This window comes from Phoxinus phoxinus, assembly GCF_949152265.1.
Source record: "Phoxinus phoxinus genome assembly, chromosome: 9".
Classification (NCBI taxonomy): domain Eukaryota; kingdom Metazoa; phylum Chordata; class Actinopteri; order Cypriniformes; family Leuciscidae; genus Phoxinus; species Phoxinus phoxinus.
Genome location: NC_136884.1, coordinates 15,258,016 through 15,280,569, shown reverse-complemented (window position 1 = coordinate 15,280,569; position 22,554 = coordinate 15,258,016). Strand labels below are relative to the sequence as shown.

Genomic DNA, 22,554 nt, shown 5'->3' with positions numbered 1-22,554 from the left:
CTTTAGTTAAACGGGCATCACCGGTCAGGCCCAAGATGTTTACGTTTGTTTGCTTTGGAGAGAGACCGAGCGCGTGAGAGATTAGCGGAAATGCGGCAGGTCTGCAGGGTACAGCGAGGGCTGTGGGGTGGGAGATCTCGCTCGCTGCCTCGCTCTCTCAGACAGATGATGAAATAGTTTTATAAAGCAGGAAATCGCTTTCCTGGGAAATAAAATCAGCAGCACAGCACAGGACTCTCATTTCACCAAGAACTCCCGTCGCTCCAGCGGTTGTGTGTGTGCCATTATCGGTTTATGCAGTACCTCTGCACAAGATCATTGCTCTTCTAGATACTTAGCTTTCCCTCTTTTTTACCCCTTTTTTCTCTTCCGCTTTCCTCCTCTCTCTTTCAATCTGTCCTCACAGGGATGCTCCTCCCCCATGGTGGTGAAGTTTGCCGACACGCAGAAGGATAAGGAACAGCGGCGGCTGCAGCAGCAGTTGGCGCAGCAGATGCAGCAGTTGAACAGCGCGTCTGCCTGGGGCAGCTTGACCGGCCTGACCGGCCTCACCCCACAGTATCTGGCAGTAAGAGGACACACCACGCCCACCAGCAGCACAGCCAGCGCAGCCGCCGCAGTCAGTCACTGTCTCCGCCCACCTGCCCCGCCCCCCACCTCTCTCGCTCTCTCCGAGCTAGTCTTCACCCCTTTCCAAATCTCTCATCTGTAGAACTTCGATCGTGCCTCGATCGAAACCGGTCCCCATTCTCAAAACTATGAAGGGTGGTGCTGCCCTTTAGAAGCCGTTAGGGCAGTGGTTCTTAACCAAGGGGTCTAAATTTCCAAGGGGGCCTCTTGATTTAAAATAATAATAGTGAAAAAAACGGTATTAAAATAAGCTAAACCGCCTGGAAATCAAGATATTATGGAAGCTTGTTTCTGCCACAGAATAAAAATTAAAAAAGGTAATTGTGACTTTTTATCTCACAATTCTGTCAGAATTGTGTGATATAAAGTTGCAATTTGTGTGTTATAGTCAGAATTGTGAGAAATAAACACAATTGCGAGAAAAAAGTCAGAATTGCGAGTTTATATCTCGCAATTGTGAGTTTATAACACGCAATTGTGAGTTTATAACACGCAATTGCGACCTTATATCACTGAATTCTGACTTTATAACATGCAATTGTGTTTATATCTCAAAAGTCTGATTTGATAACACGCAATTGCGACTTTAATATCACGTAATTCTGACTTTATATCTCGCAATTCTGATAAATAAAGTCAGAATTGTGAGATGTAAACTCGCAATTGTGAGATAAACAGTTGCAATTTTCTTTTTAAATGTTTTATTCTGTGGCGGAAACAAGCTTCCATAAAATATTGTGTTTGTGGTTGTTCTTCACAACCCTCAACAACTCTTTCGTTTTCTTTGAAAAAAAACTATTAGTTAAGTGTGATTTCTAGACTCCATAAGTATTTTTATATTGGGGTAGAAATTTTGATAAAAGAAAAATAATAATTATATATATATAAACGAGGCCTTTGAATATTGTTGTGGACAATATGTGTCCTTGGAATCCAAAAGGTTAAGAACCTCTGCGTTAGTGGATACTACCACTCCAGCTTTCTTGGTACATTCAAGAAGGCAGACAGAGTGGGAACAGTTTTTTAGCAGCCTTAGCTTCTGAAGTATTTTTTCCACTCATTTTATTCATTGGCATTTTTTTTTTGCAAAAGAAATCTTCCGTTAACCCAAACCATCCAAGATCAATCACCACAATTCAACATTTCATCCCATGGCATGATGCATGGCAAAGAACGTAGTTCTATTCAAATAGTAAAGATTCAATTTTTTTATTTAAAACAATACATGTAATAGAGGAGTATATATCATCTTAAAAGGTTTATGCAGTATTCTTAAATATCAGTTTCTCTATAGAGAAAATGAAAGCCCCGCTCTGGCTCTGTTGTGTAATTGGATTGGAATGAGAACAATACATAAATTCCCTGTTAAACTCACGCCCATCTTCATCCTCCTAAATATAAAGAGGATACAACATGGTGGCGACATTTACTTGCATTTTTGTCCATAAGGACAGTGGGTGAGGATTAAAGGACTATGCAAGAGCATTGGGACAGGGCCATCTCTCCCACCCTTCTGCTTCTCCTTTTTCTGCCTTTTCCACATCCCTGTCATTTTGAGGTTACGTTCAGCTTTTAAGCAGTCTGAGGGGTCTAGTTCAATGTCATCCTAATCCTCTAGAGCAGGGGTCGGCAACTGGCGGCCCGCGGGCCAAAACTGGCCCGCCAGCAATATTTTCTGGCCCGCCGGATTATTTTGGAAGTCCGTTTTTTTTTTTTTTTTTTTTTTTTTACTATAACGGTTTACAAATAGGCCCCGTGAATCAGTGATGCGCGGGATGATCCAAAAGGAGCGACGAGTGCCTGCGGTCACCCGCGGTTACGAGTCATCCAAAAATATTTTTAATGATATTCGGGTCGCGGTCGGTCGGGTAGTTTGAAATAAAGATGCCAATTAAACCATTGTAATTTAGGCTACTAGACATAATGTTCTATGAAATACACAGGTCTACACTTTATTGGCTGAATAACTGCGCGAGGATGACGCACGAGCTCAGTCTGCAGAGATGACAGTGGGACATCCTTATTTACCCAGGGCTCTCAAGTGTCACGCATTGAGCGTGACAGTCACTCATTTCAGTCTTTTGTCACGCACTCCCGCCACACATTGTATTTCTCACGCGGAAAAACTTTATAATATATTTAATATGCCGCAGCGCCCAAAACTTCTCTGGCCGCACTGCTGTCACTATGGAACCGGCAGGAAACAAGCGCGTCGCCGCGACGCGTCACCCCTGGAGTTCTTAGTTGAGCCTGCCACTTAACAGCCAATCAAAAAAAAAGAAAGGGGCTACAAAATAGCCAATCAGAAAATAGTACTATTGTATCTGGGTAAGATTTAACGTAACAACCAATGGGGAAAAAAGGAATTGTTCACGTGATCTTCCGAAAGTGTTACATTACTTGTTACATTATAAACATCTCTCTCTCCAAATAGGCTTAATAATTTTATTAGCACTAAATAAATTAAAGTGTATTGTATAGTCGATGTTATAAGTCACTTTTAAAATCATGTCATATTTTATAATATCCATGGCCATGCATTAATCATTGTATCTGTCTTTCAAATATGTCAGGTAAAAAGCATACTTTGTATTTGGTTGAATTGTCAGTGCCATGTGTCAAATATTATCTTCTGCAAGTCTGAGCATTAATAATAACAACAAAAACACTAATAATATTATTATTAATGAAACACCAATAATATTAACACTAATATAAAAACAATAATAAACACAAAAGCACTAATAATAATATTATTAATGATAATAATTAATAATTATTATCAACATCACAGCCCCCCCCCCCCCCCCCCACCACCACCCATGTGTCACTCTAGCTTGTCTTCAAAACTTGAGAGCCCTGTTTACCTGAATGTTGAGCGCGTTATTAGGCTAACTTTTGAATAAGAGCTGACGCGGGACAAAATGCCCGATTTCCCAAAAACGTTGAACTGAGCAATGCCATTGTGCCATTTTAATAGGCTACTTTTAAACGCATATAGCTCAGTAATGCGAGTTTTATGTATTTTCTGAGAGGAGGCGGGGTTTTTGTTGGGAAATTCGGAGGAGAGACGCGCACGTCGATTAGACTGGATAAACACATGCAGCATCTTAATTGTTAAGAAAATGAAACGAAATAAATGAATAAATCAAGCCTTTATTACAAAACACAGTATTCAGAAAAATGCGCACCCTTCCTACGTCTATGGCCCAATATGCGGGTCGGGTATTTTCTTTCTTTTGTTTGCGGTCCGAGTTGCGGGCGGGTTGAAAACGTCGGTCGGGTGCGGGTTGTTTATACATTGACCCGCGCATCACTGCCGTGTATCATTCGTTCAATCGTTTTTTTCCCCCCAAATTAAAACCAAAAATAAAAAAATGAAAAACGGCTTGTTTTTGAGATTTGAGATTCTGAAAACGAGATCTAAATTTTTAAAGCAGGTGAACACTTTTAAGCTTTTACTTCTAAGTATTTTAAGCGGTTGCTGAATTGAACCTTGTGGGAGCGGGACGGAAAAAAACAGTCCTGCGCAGACCTCTTATTGTGTCCCGAATAAATAATAATTTAAAAACAGGAATAAAGTTCAAAAGTTGTTCAGTCCATTGGTAATACAATGCTAAATCAGATGTACAATAACACGTCCAACAATCGATTTAAATAGTACATGGGGTTTCATTTATCGTTAATAAGATGTATCCGCGGCATTTTCTCGTGTGCTTAAATGGTCCAGTGGTAGAACTTTCGTCAAGTGTGTAAAAGGTTCTGTGTTCTAATCTGCATTTGTATAGTTTTTTTTCTTTTCGTTTTTTTTTTCTTCATCAAAACCGATTATGCTCATCAGTGGTTGTATATCAAGTAGTAGGGACACGTTTGTGGGCATTATATTTTGTGATTTCACCGTAACGAATAGGCCTATTCCATGTAGCTGGCCCGCCATCTACTGGATAAAAAAAAAATTGGCCCGCGGCCAAAGTTACTTGCCGACCCCTGCTCTAGAGTCATTTAGAGTCTGCTTTCCTCTCCCCTTTCATGTGCAGAAACTGCCCAGGACAGCAACACACTGCCAGCAGAACTGACGGGCGACTCTTAGCATGACAGTATTCACTGGCACCGATGTATGAGTCTAATACCTTGAAGTGCTCCTCAAGTATTTTGTGATTTAGTTCCTTTAAGTATTTGGCATGGTTTTCACTCCCAGCACTATATTTTGTGAGTTGAGTTGCTCGCAAATTATGGTTTCGAGAGATTTTCCACATTTTGCATTTCTTGTCTTTGAAATATATTCATTTATTTTAGCATGATGACCATTCTTAACACAGTGTCCAGTCTCACTGTGTTAAAGTGATTAAATGATAAATTACATATCTATCTTAAATTTAGTACTAATTGGCCGCATAGCAATAATGTGCCACGCTGCAAACCATTTTTTTTGTCACTTTTTGTCGTGTTGCACTTGAAAGATCACACTTGTTGTATATTATAAATCAAATATATTTTGATTGACTTTGATTTTGTTTATTACATTAAATATGTTGATAAATACAAAATTAGAGCGGGCCCAATCCTAATACTTGAGGAACACCAGTGGCTAAGACCATGCCCTGACAGATAGAGGCTTATGTGTTGCTTTGCTGTTGACAGACTGCTCTATAGTGTCACTCCAGACAACATGGAACATGGGAACAAACCACAATGTTTCATCTATATTTAGCTAACACTAGCTCCTTCAAACATTATCCTTATATATCCATCACCATAAGCCAATGCATAATAGTGATTACACATTAACGGCCTGTTTTTTTCTCTCTCTTCCTCCCAGTTGCTCCAACAAGCGACCTCCTCCAGTAACCTAGGAGCGTTCAGTGGTATTCAACAAATGGCAGGTGAGATACTGATCTCAGATCTGTTACTACCCTACCCCCATTGTAACTCCTCAACTAAACTCCCATCCCCCCTACTAAACCATTCTCAGGATTGCATAACAAAAACCCAGTTTGACACCTCAACCCCTGAGCAGATCCAGGATGAGCAGAGGTTCGGCTGAGAACATTGTCATCCTGCCTCAGAGTTTAGTTTCATCATGCTGCAAAATTCCTGGCTTTCTACAATGCGTAGCACACCTAGATACTTTGTAATGTTTGTAAGTGTATGTGTGTGTCAGATTTGATTGAGCCATTATTTCCACGCCTGTTCCAATGTACATCAACCCCCCTTTTTTTTGTTTCTTGGAAGAAGAGTATCATCATTCAATCATTTTTCCTTGCCTGGGGTCTGTGAGGCTTATAGGAGACCAGATCACGATGATACGCCCCATCAACCCTCAGATGCCTTCAGCTTTTTACATTTTCACTTTAGCAATCCTCAAAGAAGAGGAAAAATGAAAATAACCTTATCCAAAGAGGCCACTTATCACAGTTTTTGCATGCCACAAATACTGTCAAATTCACCAGAAACCTGCAGGGAATTCAGGAACAATATGGACCCCTCATCGAAGCAACATGATATGTTTATTCTTTCTTCATGCTGACTTAGTTTAGCACTCTGGAATATGATTAGTGTTTTACAACATCTGCCAATGAGCTCCTGCTTGCTCTCGCTGTTTGACAGGTGTATGTTGTTCTCTCTTTGACAGTTTTTTTTTTTTGCCTCCGACTTAACGCTAGACGCAACAAAACTCGAAAGTTTCTCTTTGCTCGGTTTCCTTCTCTTTCCCCCCCGTTTTCAATGTTTTTTCCTTGTCTTTTGCATTACATTCCCAGTGTGCGTCTCTGTTCTTGTCAGGTCTTAATTGTGGTCTGTTTATCAAGCTGCCAGGCCTTCAAGGAAAGTGAAATATTTATAGCACACGGTCTTGCCTAATTGCAGCTGCTAAGGATGAAAGAAAAAGAACGTATTAGCATCTAGAATGGCTTACAGTGTGTGTAGGATGAGTGCCTTTATCTCCTAAAGCCTTCCCCCCCCTGACAACAGTTTTGCACACCAGAGAGTGGCTTCCTCATTAATGTAGGCTCTTGTGGAGAGGTTGAGCAGGACTGTGGTGTTTTTGTTTACCATTATGAAGAGAGTCCTGGAAGCTCTCGTTTAAGTTCAGTGGTACATCTGTGACAGCCTCTCAGCGAGAATGAAGTTCACATTGAGCCAAACCAGCGGCAGCTGCCACCACACAATTAAAGAGCGAAAAATTCCCACATTACCATAACAATAGCATTTTCTGGACCTCATTTTTAAGGCAATATAATTACCAAAAAACAGCTTAGTTTAGACTTTTAATAAAACGGGTTTATTCGCGGAAAATAATGGGAGTTGGTCACGCATGATGTACGAAGTGGTTTGTTATTATACTTGCAGATTATATACAGAAATGTGTCAGCGCTGGATTAATGGAAACATTCAACAAAAAAAGGAAAATTCAAACATGTATGACTTATTTTCTTTTGTGGAACCGAAAGGAAGACATTTTTCATGTCCAAGCTGCTCTTTTGCACACAATGGTAATAGTACAGAACGTTGTTATGTGCATACATTGTACATTTATTTACGTGTCGTATCACCAAGTTCAACCAATGACATTTGACTTCGCTGATGCCAAACTTGGTACGACACATCTTGATGTTAAATATTAGAATTGACTTCGGCGCAAATGAACTGAACTCAACCAATAACTGAAACAAGTATTGAAATACTGAAACACATCTGAGCCAACTACTCAAAGTTCTTCAGGATTACCAGAAACCTCCAGGCATGTTAAGCTGTGAAGCTCAAGCTAGAGACGCAGGTTTGAATTCGATCTCCTTCATCCCCCATTTCTCCCTCTCCCTTTATACTGTTTTTGGTTCTTTTCTATTGTCTCTTTCAAAGTGGCACATCGGCCAAAAATTTAAATGTAAAAAGTTCAAAGTAGACCATTGCATAATCCCAAGCCAGAAACCTGTTCAAGATGAGCAGATAAACATATCAAGTCTGTTTGAGACACTGCTTGAAGTGCGAATCGACAGGAGCTCTCAAACTCAACAGGATTTGAAGGCTTTTCTCGGCTGAATTGTGAAATCTTTGGACCCCTCCATCTGTCGCCTGGCAACCGTCTATGATTGGCAGACGATATATACAGCTGACATCTGCTGTGTCTGTGCTGTGGGTGGAGTTACGAGCCATAAGGAGCTCCATTACACATGATGAACATTCAGCGAGAGCCAGCATCACCTCTTTCCTGACACCTCTCTCTCCACTCAGTCCGCGAAGAGTGTGAACATACTGCATGGATGGATCTCTCTTTTTCTCGATCTCTCTCTCACACTAGCAGAAGTGCCCTTCTCAACCGCAGAATTCACATTGTGCCAAATACCCAATGGCCATTTTTTACACTTGTGTGCCAAAAACTCAAAATGGGTTCTTTTCCGCTTTATTCAGAAGCACAAAGGCGGTCACAAAGCCCTCAATTTCAGAGTCCATTTCCGTCGTAACCTCTCTCTTTGACCTCCCAACACTGCACTTTCTCTTTCAGTGACATCTTTTCTAGCTTCTTTTATACTATACACTGTTCAAGCTTGAAATCATGATACACAAAATCAGAAATGGCCTATTTAATTGATCTGTAACATTCCTGGTCTTATTGTAAAGAATTATTCAAAAGAATCACAACTTTTGACCTTCATAATCTTCCATTAAAATTGAATGACTAAAATTACTTTTGTTTCGGGGTGACATCCCAAATTCCCCTTCCTTCAAACCACCTATATTGCGGCTTCTTTTAACAGGTCCAGGTCCTTGACCTGGGCTTTGTTTTGCAATTAGAGGTAGATTTCCTGCCTCTAATCACCTTCTGTGATGTGCTAATTAGACTCTTAATGCACTCCTCTTGCTTGCTCAGTGGATCGGGAGGGCAGACAGCCGTGGCGTCCCCAGAGCACTGTCTGACCAATCCAAATTACATGCTACTGCTGTCTAAAGGGATAAGGCTGGAAAAAACAAAGACATTTTTTTTTCACTATGGCTTTGGATTCTGTGTTTGAGTCCTTGCTTTTCCGTCTCCGTTGACAAACATTAAGGTTTGCTTGGCGTCTTGCAAGTCCATGTGACTGTAGGGTGTCCCATTTTTCGGATTTCTCACTTTCAGAAGGGTGCTCACAATCTCCCTGCATTTCGTCATGGCAAAACTTGAGACGACTACCAGACAATATATGGGACGGTAGTCACAATATTGTGGACTTGTAGGAGGGCGGCATTTTGGGCAGGGGCTATAATTCTCTTGTGCACTTCCCAAACAAACCAACTGCTGTAATTCTGAAGTATTTTCTGTCTCTCGTGTGTTTTCTGTGTGTGTGTGTGTGTGTGTATGTGTGTGTGTGTGTGCTTCCTCATAGTATAGAGTATATACATTTTACGTGTATATACGACACATGCTGTACATTTTTCTGTTGTACCACTTCCAATCTCTGTCCTTCTTGGCTGCGAGCCACTTCCCGCAGTGTGTTGGCGTCATGGCCACTGCATGTAGCCGTGCCCCAAACACGTTAATCTAGAGTCACCTTTAGAGTTCCTTTTTAGGTAGATGCACAAGAGCCCACGCGTAGAATCAGATCTTCTGTACCAAATGCCTCTACACACAGCTCCACTAACTCTTGTACACAAGGACACGCACTCGTAGAGCATTCAGTAGAACATGTGTGGTTCCTTTAGTTTGGCATGCACAGAACACATGCACGCAGACATTGACACTTTCTCTTTCTTCAGGTATGAATGCTCTGCAGTTGCAGAATCTGGCCACTCTAGCAGCAGCAGCGGCTGCAGCGCAGAGTTCGGCCAGCCCGTCCACTGCTAACGCCCTGACCTCCAGCACAGGGTCCCTGGGAGCCCTGGCCAGCCCAGGTAACCAGAGGCTGTCCCAACATCATCATCTTCGATAGCAGCATCATTTCCACCATAGAGTCGTTGTCCCTTCATTTGTCGTAGTTGAGTTCGTCATTCTCTTTGGTGTCTGAGCGTCCTCCATCGTAATTCTTTAACTTTAGTTTTCATTGTGTGTGTGTGTGTGTGTGTGTGTGTGTGCGTTTGTGTGCGTAGTCCTTGGCACCGTCCATCATGGTTCATGGTCATCATCATCATCATCATTGTGTTTGAGAGAGTGTGTCGATATGTGTGGCGTTGAGCTGTTGTGCTCCGTACTTTAACCGTGCTCCACTCATTCTTGGAAAAAGTTGACATGTGAAAGCAGGCGACACATTAGTGTGACACATGGTTCTACGGTTAGATTAGCTTCTTTGTGTCTCGCTTTGAAGCTTGAAATTTCTTTCAAACTTGCATAAATGCAAAATATGCAGAGGGAAACGATTGTATATGCTTCAGAGTTCTTTTGTTTCGAGGGATGTTTTGTATTGTATTGCCCTTTTCTGAAAACATTATTGTCATCATCATCTTCATGATTGCAATAATCCTCATTGTTGATGACTCTTATCTTGTTTTTGTTGTTTGCAATTTTAACCGATTTCCTTTAGGAATCAATAAAGCATCATGCTTGTATCCATCTGGCCATTTATCCATCTTATGCACTTTATTAAAACTGCATGATATAGCAAACAAACAAACAAAAAAATCTATATTTTTTTGGTCTTTTAATATTCAATAATAGGGTAATTTTTTTTTTTTTTTTTACTAAATACTTATATAGTAAAAGTATATAAATATATATTTTTAAATGCATTAAAATAATTGGTAAATTATCAATGGAGGTTTTCCACACTTATTTTCATTTGCATGCGTCAATATGTAAAAATACACAATAATAAACAGCAATATTGTCTTACTGTATATGTACAAATAAATTTACTAAAACATTTTAATACATGAAAAGCGAATTGTGAGTTTTGATTTGATTCATTGTAACACACTGTTTCAATTGATTCACAAAATCGAATCAAACTTACCAACGCAAACATGTTTTTTACTAAAGTTTAATTTGGGCACTATAAAGAAAATCTTTGTTTACACACAAGTCACAAGATAAGGACGGATTTCAAAATTAGGGTATGTTTACACAGCAACGATATTCTTAAAAGAAAGAAGTTTTTCCTTTGAGTTTCCCGCGTTCAGGCGACACCATTGTCAAAACGATCCCCATTCACACAGATCCGCTAAAACTACTAAAACGCTTTATTCTGCTGCCAGGCCAGTAGATGGCGATGCAACACTATAGACTGAACTGAACACGTAATGTGCATGAGCATGCCGTTATTGCCTTCAGAGATTCCTTTTTTTGTTGCTTCCACATAGACCATTTTCAAAAACTTGCACTTTAAAACCTGTTTTCAGGCACCCACGTTGCTTTGGCCAACGTTCAGGCACGTTGTCGTGTAAATGAACGGCCAAAACAAGTTTTACGTTTTTAGTTGAAAACAGTGTCGTGTAAACAGACCCTTAGTCTGATGATACCCTTTTTAGGAAACCTAATGGGCAAATAAATTGCGCAATAAAATTATTGCAATAGTCACAAAGTTGCATAATTTTATATTGCCGATAAAGTTGCCGTTAATATACCATGGATATTCAATATATCGGCCAGCGCTGCCATCTATCAATGAATCACCCATCCATCTATCCTTCCCTCTGTGTACCTCCACCAAAGCTTTTATTTATGTATCTTTAACCATTTCAATATCATATGCAACTGTATGTGTGCAATCAAACATCTCTTTTTTCTCTCTCTTCCATTTCTCCACCTGTCTCTCCTTCCCGCTCTGTCTGTCTTTCCCCACAGCAGGTTCCACGGCTAACTCCGTGGGTGCAATGGGTTCCCTGGGTTCTCTGGGAACACTGCAGGGTCTGGCCGGGGCCACCGTGGGCCTCAATAACATAAATGCACTAGCAGGTAGCGTCAACAGTGAGTACTACCGTCCATCGGCCTCTCCATCTCAATCCATACAACATCATCTCATACCAGCCGCCCACTGCGCATAGAGATGCCCACGGTCTCCCAAACACACACATAGAAGATGTTTCTTATTGATTTACTCGTAACGTATGCCAACTAAAGCAAGGGCATCTCTCTGGGCTTCAGTGAGAGTTTGTTGGGTGAATTTTTCACATGAAGTACTGCTGAACTATTGAATGTGTGTGTGTGTGTGTGTGTGTGTGTGTGTGTGTGTGTGTGTGTGTGTGTGTGTGTGTGTGTGTGTGTGTGTGTGTGTGTGTGTGTGTGATTTGTAAAATGCCTCATTGTTAAATCAAATCAGATCTGATCAAATTCATTTTGCTAAGTCAAAACAAATGTAACCCATCCCTTGTAGTCGTGAGTGTGTTTGCACCAATCGGCCACATCTCCACACATGCCAACACACCGCTAAATCATTGCTCTGGGTGTTTCTATAGACGTGCAATTGTTTTGTCGCTATTGTGTGTGTATGTTGTGTATATGTGTCTGTTTTATGTTAGGTAGGCTAGTCTTATCCACAAAGAGCTAGAAGATGCTGTCTGACATGTGTACTCAAGGGATAGTTCACCCAAAAATGAAAACAAGTCAGTCTTCTGTGGAACACAAAAGCTAATAAAATGCTACCACCCCCCCCATATAGTCAAAGTTAATGGGGTCCAATGTTAGTTTGGTCCCTATTGACGTTCATTGTATGGTGAAAAATGGAGGAAGAATATAATTTTGTGTTTACAGAAGAATGAAGGTCATAAGGGTATGGAACGGTATGAGGGTGAGTAAAGGACATTTTCAAGAGTTAGTTCATCCAAAAATGAAAAATGTATCTCCAATTAATCGCCCACATGTCGTTGCAAACCCATAAGACTTTTGCCCATCTTCGAAACACAAAAGATATATTTTTTAATGAAACCTGATAGATTTCTGTCCCTCCATTGAAAGTCCGTTCCACCAAAGCTTCAGGAAGTTCAGAAATACATCGGAAAAAAGTAATCCATAAGAATCGAGCAGTTAGTCAGATTAAACAGTTTATATTCATTGACGTGCAAGAACAAATGTCATTAGTTCTCACTTTTCGTTATCAATTTGTTTATTAAAAGCTTCAACGGTTTGGTGGAATGGGCTTTCAATGGAATGACAGGTTTCATTAAAAAATATGTTTTGTGTTTTAAAACTCTTATTGAAACGGCACTGTTCCTTGAGGTTAATAGTTGGCTTCCGTTTGGGTGTTGTGATATATAAAGTAGCTGGTAAGCAGATGTTTGGCATTCTAGCCGTTACCACATTGTGTATTATAGCACGACTGGAACGCTGTATTGACAAATCAGCATTCAAGACCAGAACTATTCATTTTATACTAGAATGTACCTAATGGGCGTTGCGGAATGTAATTAGTATGAATAGGCGAGCTAAAGATCACTGTGGCCTGTGCATGTGTATATGTCAGTGTGTCGGCACGCGGGCAAAATCTCTATCTCCACCAGTGACCTTTTAGCCAGGTCTCTAGTTTTATAAATCAAGCTTTCTTCAACAGAGCGGCTACAATTTAAATTCATTCAAATGACTCTCTCTTGCTCATACACACACTCCCAGTGCTCATTTAAGAGGCTGTATAGTGTAATTGAATATAAAAGGTCAGTATTGTAATTATTGCTGGATAAATGAGGGAGCTGGCCGTCCAAGCACTTCGCTCATCATTTATTGTTTCCAGGCCGTCAAGCCAAAAGGCCAGTTAGTAAATACTCATGAATCAGTCTTTATAAGTACACACACACACACACACACACACACACACACACACACACACACACACACACACACACACACACACACACACACACACACACACACACACACACTGACTAAGTAACAGTATATGAACACAACTACTTCTATGCTAGCATGATTTGCTTTGTTGTTTTACATTATGAGTATTGGTTGCCACAAGGGACTCAATAGTTTAAAGTATCTTTTTACTGATCTTTTTTTTTCTTCCTGTCAATGATACAAAAAATAATGTGTCTGATACATCATATAGACTATCAGTAGCACAAAGAGAGCTTTGAACAAAATGGAATATCCAATTAATCTGTTAATTTAAGTATTAACTGACAGATTATTTGATTATCAAACTGATAGACTAATAACCATTTAATGCCACAGGCATTTGAACTCTATCGCTCGCGATTACTGAGGTTTGTTACTATCGTGAGTTAAGGCTCAGGGATGGTATGAGAAAGGATGTTGTTTGATCCCTGCTGGAAGTGAGACATGATGTGCTTTTGATATATAACCATTATGCTTTTGACCAACAAAACACCAAACCCCAGGTTGCTCAAGGTGGATTGCGCTTGTAATAAGATTATGGTGCAATCTACATTCTGAATTATGGAAATTAATCAATTAATTACAAAATAATAATAATGAAAATGTATTTTGTTAAAAATGTAGGTTTTTTTAATGTAAATATATATGTTTTATTTTTATATATTTTATTTATATGTATTATTAATAAACTAATAGTTTATATATGGAGCCCCTAAAGAGACATGGCGATGGAAAAATAATATAAGATTGTTAGAAATGTTATGCTTTTGCACTTTCTCTCAAAAACATTGACATATAATTATGAATCCTGAAAAAAAAAAACATTATATATATATATATATATATATATATATAGCCGCACAACTGTTTCCAACATTAGTTGGAATATAGATTTGATAATAGAGTATCAGCTTTGCATCACAAGAATAAAATACATTTTAAAATGTATTAAAATAGAAAACAATTATTTTAAATTGTAATAATATTTCACATTATCACTGTTTATACTGTCAGTAATGACCCCAAACATTTAAACGTTGTGTGTGTGTGTGTGTATATATATATATATATATATATATATATATATATATATATATATATATATACATATGTATATAAATATATATCTAATATCTAATATAGCTAATATACCATAAAGTGAATCTGCACTGATGCAGAAGTTACTCCCTGAAGCACATGTGCATCTGTTTCAGCAGTCAGGGTTTCTGCCTTTAATGGATCCAAGGTTGCGTTTGTATTTTATTAAAAGAGTTTAATGTTTTCCCCACAACCCCTTTTTTAATACAGCCAAGATTGCTGACGCGAATAATGAGATAATTAGATGTAGAGTTCCACTGTGTGAGGTTAAAAAGGTGATTGGTCAGATGTTTCTGTGTGTCTGAGGGTCGCCGTGGTGATCGTTTCGTGCTGCTATTGTGACATTAGTGTGCATGTGTAGGCCGCGCTCCTCATTTGCATACAGTTTATTATGTACTGTATCTTCTGTATATGTGTGTTTGTGTGTGTGAGTGGGTGCCGTTGATGACGTAATGTCCTGTCGAGTGTCCTTCGTGATTCTGTTGTTTCGACAAGCAGCGTTTGCTGTACTTTGTCCAGTGTCGTCGTTTATTTTGTCCGTGTTCTGTGTGTTTTTGTGCGTGTCGTGTTGTGTTTTGTTGTAGAAACACACCCTGAGTCCAAATTCTAACGAGTAAGAGCACTTCTTTTTTCTTTATTGTTGGGTTTTATGTAAAGTTGCTCACATGCTCTCAGGTATGGCAGCTCTGAACGGCGGGCTGGGCAGCACGGGTCTGAGTAACGGGTCGGCCGGGCCCATGGACGCTCTCACACAGGCCTACTCAGGGATCCAACAGTACGCGGCTGCCGCCCTGCCCACCCTCTACAGCCAGTCCCTACTGCAGCAACAGAGCGCTGCGGGCAGCCAGAAAGAGGGTATGGACACAGCGTACAGTTAGTACTAGCTCAGCTTCAGTTCATATGGAGCTACATCAATGACAAAAGTCAACAACAACAAAATTGAGGGCTACAATTGAATGTTTTATTTACGTAGTAAATACGTAAGTATGTAATATTTAAATTGAAAACATTTCACATGTCATTTCATAATTTAAAAAAAAAATTATATACACTTTCAAATGTTCAGTTTCTAAATGTTTCAGTTCCCTTTTTTATATTATTTTTTTTTTTTTTTTTTTTTTTAATCTTCATTATTTGACCTGTATTTCATTTAATATTTAATTAATAATTATATTTAATAATAATTTATTTTATAAATATATTTATTATTTGACCGGTAGTATTTGTGTGTTGCTTTACAAATTCACCTTAACAAATTTTGTTTTTTGTCTTTTGTCATTAATATATATCCATAAGCAACAAATTTGGGATGAATTTAAAGGATTTGGGATGGTACAAGCGTAGCGTTATAGAAGTTATAAAATATATTCACGCGTAATTTCGTAATTACAATTTTTGTAAATATACACTTTCAATGTTGTTTCTAAATGATTCAGTTTCATTTTTCAATATATATATATATATATATATTTTTTTTTTATTCATTTGTATTTGATTAATTATACTTTATTATTTGACCTTTATTTAATTTAATATTTAATTAATATATATATATATATATATATATATATATATTTATTTATTTATTTATATTTGACCGGTAGTATATGTGTTTTGCTTTACAGATTCACCTTGACAAATTTTGTGCAACTTTTGTCATTAATATATATCCATAAGTGAATCAGTGTGAATCAAAAATATGAAGGGTTACGTTATATATTATATAAGAGATGAATATTGCTTTTATTTATAACCAATACTGATTATTTGTTTGTTTATATGTACAAAAACTGATAGGTTTAAATATTGTTTATTGGAATACATTTTTATTTTTTAGTTCTGTGACTTTCTGATATCCGATTAAGGGGGATTTTTTTTTCTTCCGAGGAACAAAAAGAAACCGTATTAGTTGTTCTCTAATATAACATTTTATATTTAAATTTATTATAGGTTTATTTTATAGTAAATTATATTATTTTAAAATATATTAGTAAATACGATGGCAGTTTCGGAGTATCTTCATTTGTAATCGTTCAGTATAGATTGACATTCCTTAACACAGCGCTATAGTTGTGGATTCTTTACTAAACGTGGACACGTGGATGTTTGTGTGAAACAGGACCTGAAGGAGCCAACCTGTTCATCTACCACCTGCCACAGGAGTTTGGGGACCAGGACATCCTACAGATGTTCATGCCTTTCGGAAACGTGGTGTCTGCCAAAGTCTTTATCGACAAACAGACCAATCTGAGCAAGTGCTTTGGTATGAACTGACATGTTTACCAGTAACAGTTATTCGATTAAGACTTAGGTGTATTTTATTTGGCATTAATTAAACTTGTCATTGGACTAAACAATATAAAGGACATTGATTTTTTTAAATAACTAACAATTATGGTAGTAATGGCATTATATTCATATTTATTTGCTATTTATAAAATAATGTTGTGCCAAATGAAATGTCACTATTTATTTATTCGTCGGTGAGAGAGAGAGAGAACTCTGATTGGCTATTAAACTTAGCGAACCAGTCAGTGCACGAGAATAAAAGCGAAAGTGATAAAAGTGAAGAATCTTAACATCTTACCTGAGCATTCGAACGTGCAAATATTTTTATAATAACGAGCCGACTGGAATGAAGAAAGCGATCAGCGTGATTGATATTCAGAATGGTAAACAAGCGCTGATTTGTTTACGGTTTGTATATCTGCAGTCCTAGTTTCCGGTTTCCCTTTTTTGAATGACGAATATAGAATATTAACACCTGCTGATATAGACAGATATTTCCTTACACGCAGATGCAGAACGCGCAGCTAGCTGACAATCACATGTAGTCCTTTTGGTGCGTTCAAGCGCAGCTTTTTAGCCGAGACGCAGAGGCGACAACACAGTTCGCTTTCGCCACCGCTAGTTCTTTGACATGGGCTTGGTGTGTCCTTGGCTTTATTCTCCATTCTCAGTCTGAATAGTTATGGATTTTCCATTTTCAGTCTAAATAGTTTGGGATTTTCCAATTCAGTTTCAAATTTATGGTCTATTTCATACTGGCGTTTAGTTGCATTGGAGCAGCCGCCAAACATGACTTGCGATCGAAAAGACATTGTGCTGGTCATTTATCTTTTTTTTCTTTCTCCTTTTCCTCTACCGCAGGTTTCGTCAGTTATGACAATCCTGTGTCAGCGCAGGCCGCCATTCAGGCAATGAACGGGTTTCAGATCGGCATGAAGCGTCTCAAAGTCCAGCTCAAGCGCTCGAAGAACGACAGCAAACCGTACTGATCTTAGCACTAGGGCCTCTCTCATGTTACACTGCTAGGGTAAGTCCCCACTGCTGCCACGGTTACTAAACTGGGACTCTGGGGGGGAGGGGGTGCACGAGGGGTGGGGGGGAGGGAGGGGGTTCCACCCTTTGACCACCAGGGGGAGCCACTCTCCCATAACCTTCTTTTCAGCTTTTTATTTTTTATTTTATTTTTTAATTAATAACAGTATTATTATTTTGTCTCTTTTTTTTTCTCCACATGAACGCTTCCATTTCCGCCATTTTTTTGTATGACTTGCGATGGATGAACAGCTATTATTGGTATTTTTTATTTTAACGTTGGGTCATGTGTAAACTATTTGATTTTTTTCTTTTTTAAAGTAAATATTTATACAGTGGCTATTTCATTCTATGATGATAACAACAGCAGAAAGGAACGATGTATAAAGTACTATTTTGTTTCTCTTTGTGAACCTGAGGCTTGTAAAGACAAGTAGAGAAGGTTCCGATATGATTAAAAGCACCAATATGCACATTAACCTTTGCCCTTTGGCCTCTGGTGTCGGTTCAGGGCTTTGCTGCTCCTTCGAACCCTTGGCCCACTGGCACTAGAGAGGAAAGGGTTAAACCCGCTGTGGCCTCTCTGTAGTCAACGGCAACAACTGCCTAAACAGCTTCCTCAACAAATACTTGCCGTCAAATGTTCAGTGAATTTTTTTTATTTTTTATTATTATTCTTTTTTTTTTGTCCGTTTTTAGTTTTTTTATTTGTCTTTTTTTTTTTTTGGAAGAAAAAAATTAGTCCGACTTTTATGCGTCAGATGATTGTGGTCTTTGTCCAACTGAATTTGTGTAGAGCATTAAAAAAAGATTTTGATCTGTCAATGGTTAAAAAGAATAAAGCATTCTAGGTTCTATGTGGAGGGGTGGGGAACTGAAAACTTGACGTTTATCGAAAGAAAAAAAAACCTTAAATTGCAGAAAGCCACAGGCCTGTAAATTTTATTTGTAAAAAAATGCAGTTCTATTTTTATACAAAATTTCTACTGCCTCTGAAGTAAAGGACTTTATTTATTATCTTTTAAGTTATTGGGTTTGGAAAGTCGCGCTCTCTCTATCCTGAGCCTCGTCCGCTAGTCTTCTTAAACCACACAATCCACACGCGTGAGGAGATCACGTACGAGACCCCTCGTTTTCTTTCTCTCTTCCTTTCTTTCTTTCTCTCACCATTTCCCACAACCCCATCTGTCACGTCCCCATCATATCTCTTGTCTCGACTCTCTCTTCCTCTTCTCTCTTTGGTCATAAGTAGTGGCACTTCATAAGTGAAATCTCTCTTTTTCGTTTCATTTCGTTTCGTACTGTTTGGTTTTTGTTCGTACGCTCCAAAAAAAAAAAAAAAAAAAAAAAAAAAACTGAATAGTTTCTCCCAAACGGCGATCCATCTGCGGTCTCGGATCGGAGATCGCACCAGGATGGATACTTTTGGGTGTGTGTCTGTATGGAGGAGATCGAGTGTGTGTTTGTACTCTGTGTGTGTGTGTGAGTGAGTGCCTCATTTACATGTACGTGTTGGCAATCTATTCCAATTTTGTGTATTGTACGATTAAAAAAAGAATACAGTTAAAAATGCTAATGTGATGTTGGTGAAACGCTGGTTGATAGCGCTGCTGCTGCTGTTTGTTTGTTTGTTTTGTTTGTTTGTTTGTTGTTCTCATGGTTTAATGATGTTAGTTGTGTGCCGGAGCTGTGTGTGTAACTCTCCTCTCCCGTTTTCTTCCCTAGAACTCATCTCCATGACTCTATGCTCATCGTTTGCCTAGCATGTCTACGTGGCGTACAAAAAAAAAAAAAAAAAAAAACACGTCTCATCGTCCCGTCATTGTTTCTGATGTCTTTCTGAGTTCTCCTGCTCATAATCTGGTCTCCTTTTACTGATCTTTGTACTTTGGTCTTAGCCTGATCTTTTTTGGAAACAATTTCGCATGTGACCTCATTTTGAGCTTTTTTGCCTGTTTTTGTTTTTGTTTTGTTTTGTTTGTGTTTTGATTTAACTGGTGAGGGAGGGAGTGAGGGAGGGAAGGAAGGAAGGGAGGAAAGACAAAAAAAAAAAACAGTAATAATAATAATGTGAAAACGCTGCATTCACACTCTAGAGACAGAGTATATTTACTAACATAACCAGAGCATCATTTTAAGAAAACAGAAAAAAAAAAAACTAAAAAAAAAAAAAATTCCTGTGGCAAATCAATTACGAATATTTGCGTTTTTTTTCTTTGTTTTCTTTTTTTTTGTCAGATTGTTTTTTTCTCTCTCTTTATGTTTTTTCTTTTCTTTTTTTCTTCTTCATTTAAAGTAAACTTGAACGTTCAATACAGGGATTGGCGTTGGGACTTACTGTTGGCAACATATTTTGAGGCCTGCCGTAAGAAACCCACGCTGGTTTCTAAACGAATAGACTACTTCCACGCAGTTTTAATAAAAGAAAAAAAAAAAGCTGCCTGATCGATATTAGAATCTCTCAGAGCTTGCTCGTGGTTTTTACATTTTTCAGGCAGTGTAAAGGTTTTTGATAAGGCCATTTTAAGTGGCTTGATTTCTCATTAAAGTCTATATAAAACCACTTTTTTCTAGAGTAGTAAAGGTATTAAGAAAAAAAAAACACATACATACACACACACACACACAAGATTGCCCTGTTTGGGGGGAAATGCTACCTACGTGTCACACCTTTTGCTGAACTGACTTACAGTTAGACAATCCGTGGTTTAAATGCACATGAAATGACCTATATTTTATACTGTTTAAATGTATAGAGGAAAAAAACAGAGTTTGTGTAACCCGCGGTCCCGTCGGTGCTTTTCGTGGATAAAGTCGTGGTTTCATCAAGTCTAACAGTCTTATTTGTCTCATGTTTTTAAAGAGAAGACTAAAAATCAATTTACTTGAACAATAGACAAAGCCTTTCATACGTACTATTACTACTACCTTTTTTGTTTGGTTTATTATTTGTATTTCTTTCTTTCTTTTTTTTGTTTGTTTTGTTTAGTTTTTTTTTTGTTTTTTTGATAGGACTCCCTCTTTGCTAAATTTCTTGTTGGGTAATTAGCTATATAAAAATTATTAAAAGTTACAGTGTCGGCTTGTGAAGCATCTATGTCATTATATTATTTTATTTCTATTGTGGGAAACAATATTTAGATGTGTTATGTTGTTCAGCAAAATGTGATTTTTTTTTCTTATAAAGAAAAAAACAAGATGAGTGGAATTTAGTGCCAAATTCTGACGGTACATCCTGCCTACAGCTTCAGTGTTTTACTTGTGAAATTATTTGATAACATGGGTATTTTATTACGTAAGTGTTTTGTATGGAACCCTCATATTTAAAGATATAGATTTAAAAAAGGTTGTTAACTTGCTCTTCTGTGGTCTTGTTGCCTGAAAATGTTCATGTTTTTTGCTTTTCTTTCTTTTTTTCTTTCTTTGTAAAGATGTAAAAAGTGCCCATGTGTCATAATCACTCTCACAAGCACACACACACATACACACACACACATACACAGGTAAGCACATACGCATGCACGCATACACACACCTGTGCTAAAGGTTGACCTCACAACCCTCTTTTCTTTGACAGTGTGTGTATGTGAGCCCCTGAGATTGAGTCTCAGCAGTTCTCCTTATACACACACACACACACACACACACACACACACACATGGATTAAGGGTCCAGTTACACCACAGAAGCCCCTATTAGGAGCCAAATTTCACAGGACAAATTCATCTGATACATGTTTGTCAGTGAACAATTTGTGATGGGACAAAATAGTGACGCATTTATGTGAATTGTGAATCAGGCGTTGCACTTTTGCCCATCATGATATAATACAGGGCCATCGCGACAGCCTCTTTACACACCTAATCATCGAACAAAAGCTGATCTGTGTTCCTCTACGTTAAATTCTGAACGTCTCAGTGTAGTCTCGCTTTCTGCTGCCTTTATCAGGACTATTTTACGTTCGTAGAACAACCAAAACTCCGTCCTGATGCCAAAGTAGTTCAACGTGATCCGCAGTGTTCGATAGCGCCTGTAGCACTTTGCTGTAAACGTTTACACATCGTTCAAACGGCCCGTAAAAAAAATATATTGTTTACAAACGTAGTTTACAGGCAGCCCCCTCAAACCAGTTTACTTCACTCTATAGCACTATTTTATACCCAAGCTCTGCCGTTGCCTTAACACGTTGATCAGTATTAATGGGCTGGAATACATTGCTGCACATTTAAAATGTGTGCCAAGGGTGTGTGTGTGTGTGTGTGTGTGTGTGTGTGTGTGTGTGTGTGTGTGTGTGTGTGTGTGTGTGTGACTGTACAGGTGTGTGTGTGTGCTATGACTGGTTGTTCGCTGTCTATTCGTCCACGATATTTCTAATCTTTAGCCAAAACTGGATCTGCAAAAATTTGTGACGGTTACAAAAACAATAGGAACTCATTCATGAAACAAGAATCTTACGTACATTTTTGTACAAACGGAACAAATTTCTGTAAAATCATTCTCAACCGAATTACTATACATGTGCATAAAGAATTTGTATAAATTGTTTGTAAACATGTTTAACTCTTTCCCCACCATTGATGAAAATTACCATGATTTTTGAGACAACGGTTCCCCATTGGCGGGAATTTGTGTTTTCACTGTTATACTGAAGGGGGCGCTATGACACATCTTCTGAAAGAGTACTGAATCTCCCGATCACAACACGTGCGTAGAAGATGCAGAAACAAGCGATATCATATATATTTGTATGCATGTGTAAA

The 22,554-nt window shown here is 38.4% G+C and overlaps 1 protein-coding gene across 46 annotated transcripts in view; it reads left to right on the top strand.

Moving 5' to 3' along the window:
• The window catches only part of celf2 (cugbp, Elav-like family member 2), a 620,189-nt gene extending 599,978 nt beyond the window's left edge, over positions 1-20,211 (top strand). For 8 of the 46 annotated variants that reach the window (XM_079623589.1, XM_079623578.1, XM_079623586.1 and 5 more), the window contains 7 exons: positions 407-568; positions 5,450-5,513; positions 11,384-11,503; positions 15,149-15,328; positions 16,593-16,736; positions 17,624-17,789; positions 19,520-20,211. In XM_079623589.1, coding sequence (XP_079479715.1) covers positions 407-568; positions 5,450-5,513; positions 11,384-11,503; positions 15,149-15,328; positions 16,593-16,736; positions 17,624-17,751 — 798 coding nt within the window. In that variant the 3' untranslated portion in view covers positions 17,752-17,789; positions 19,520-20,211. Of the gene's footprint in view, positions 1-406; positions 620-5,449; positions 5,514-9,360; positions 9,496-11,380; positions 11,504-15,148; positions 15,329-16,592; positions 16,737-17,623; positions 19,122-19,519 lie in introns of those variants that run through there. The other 38 variants (XM_079623597.1, XM_079623587.1, XM_079623566.1 and 35 more) reach the window with 10 other exon arrangements.
• The last annotated feature ends 2,343 nt before the right edge of the window (positions 20,212-22,554 follow it).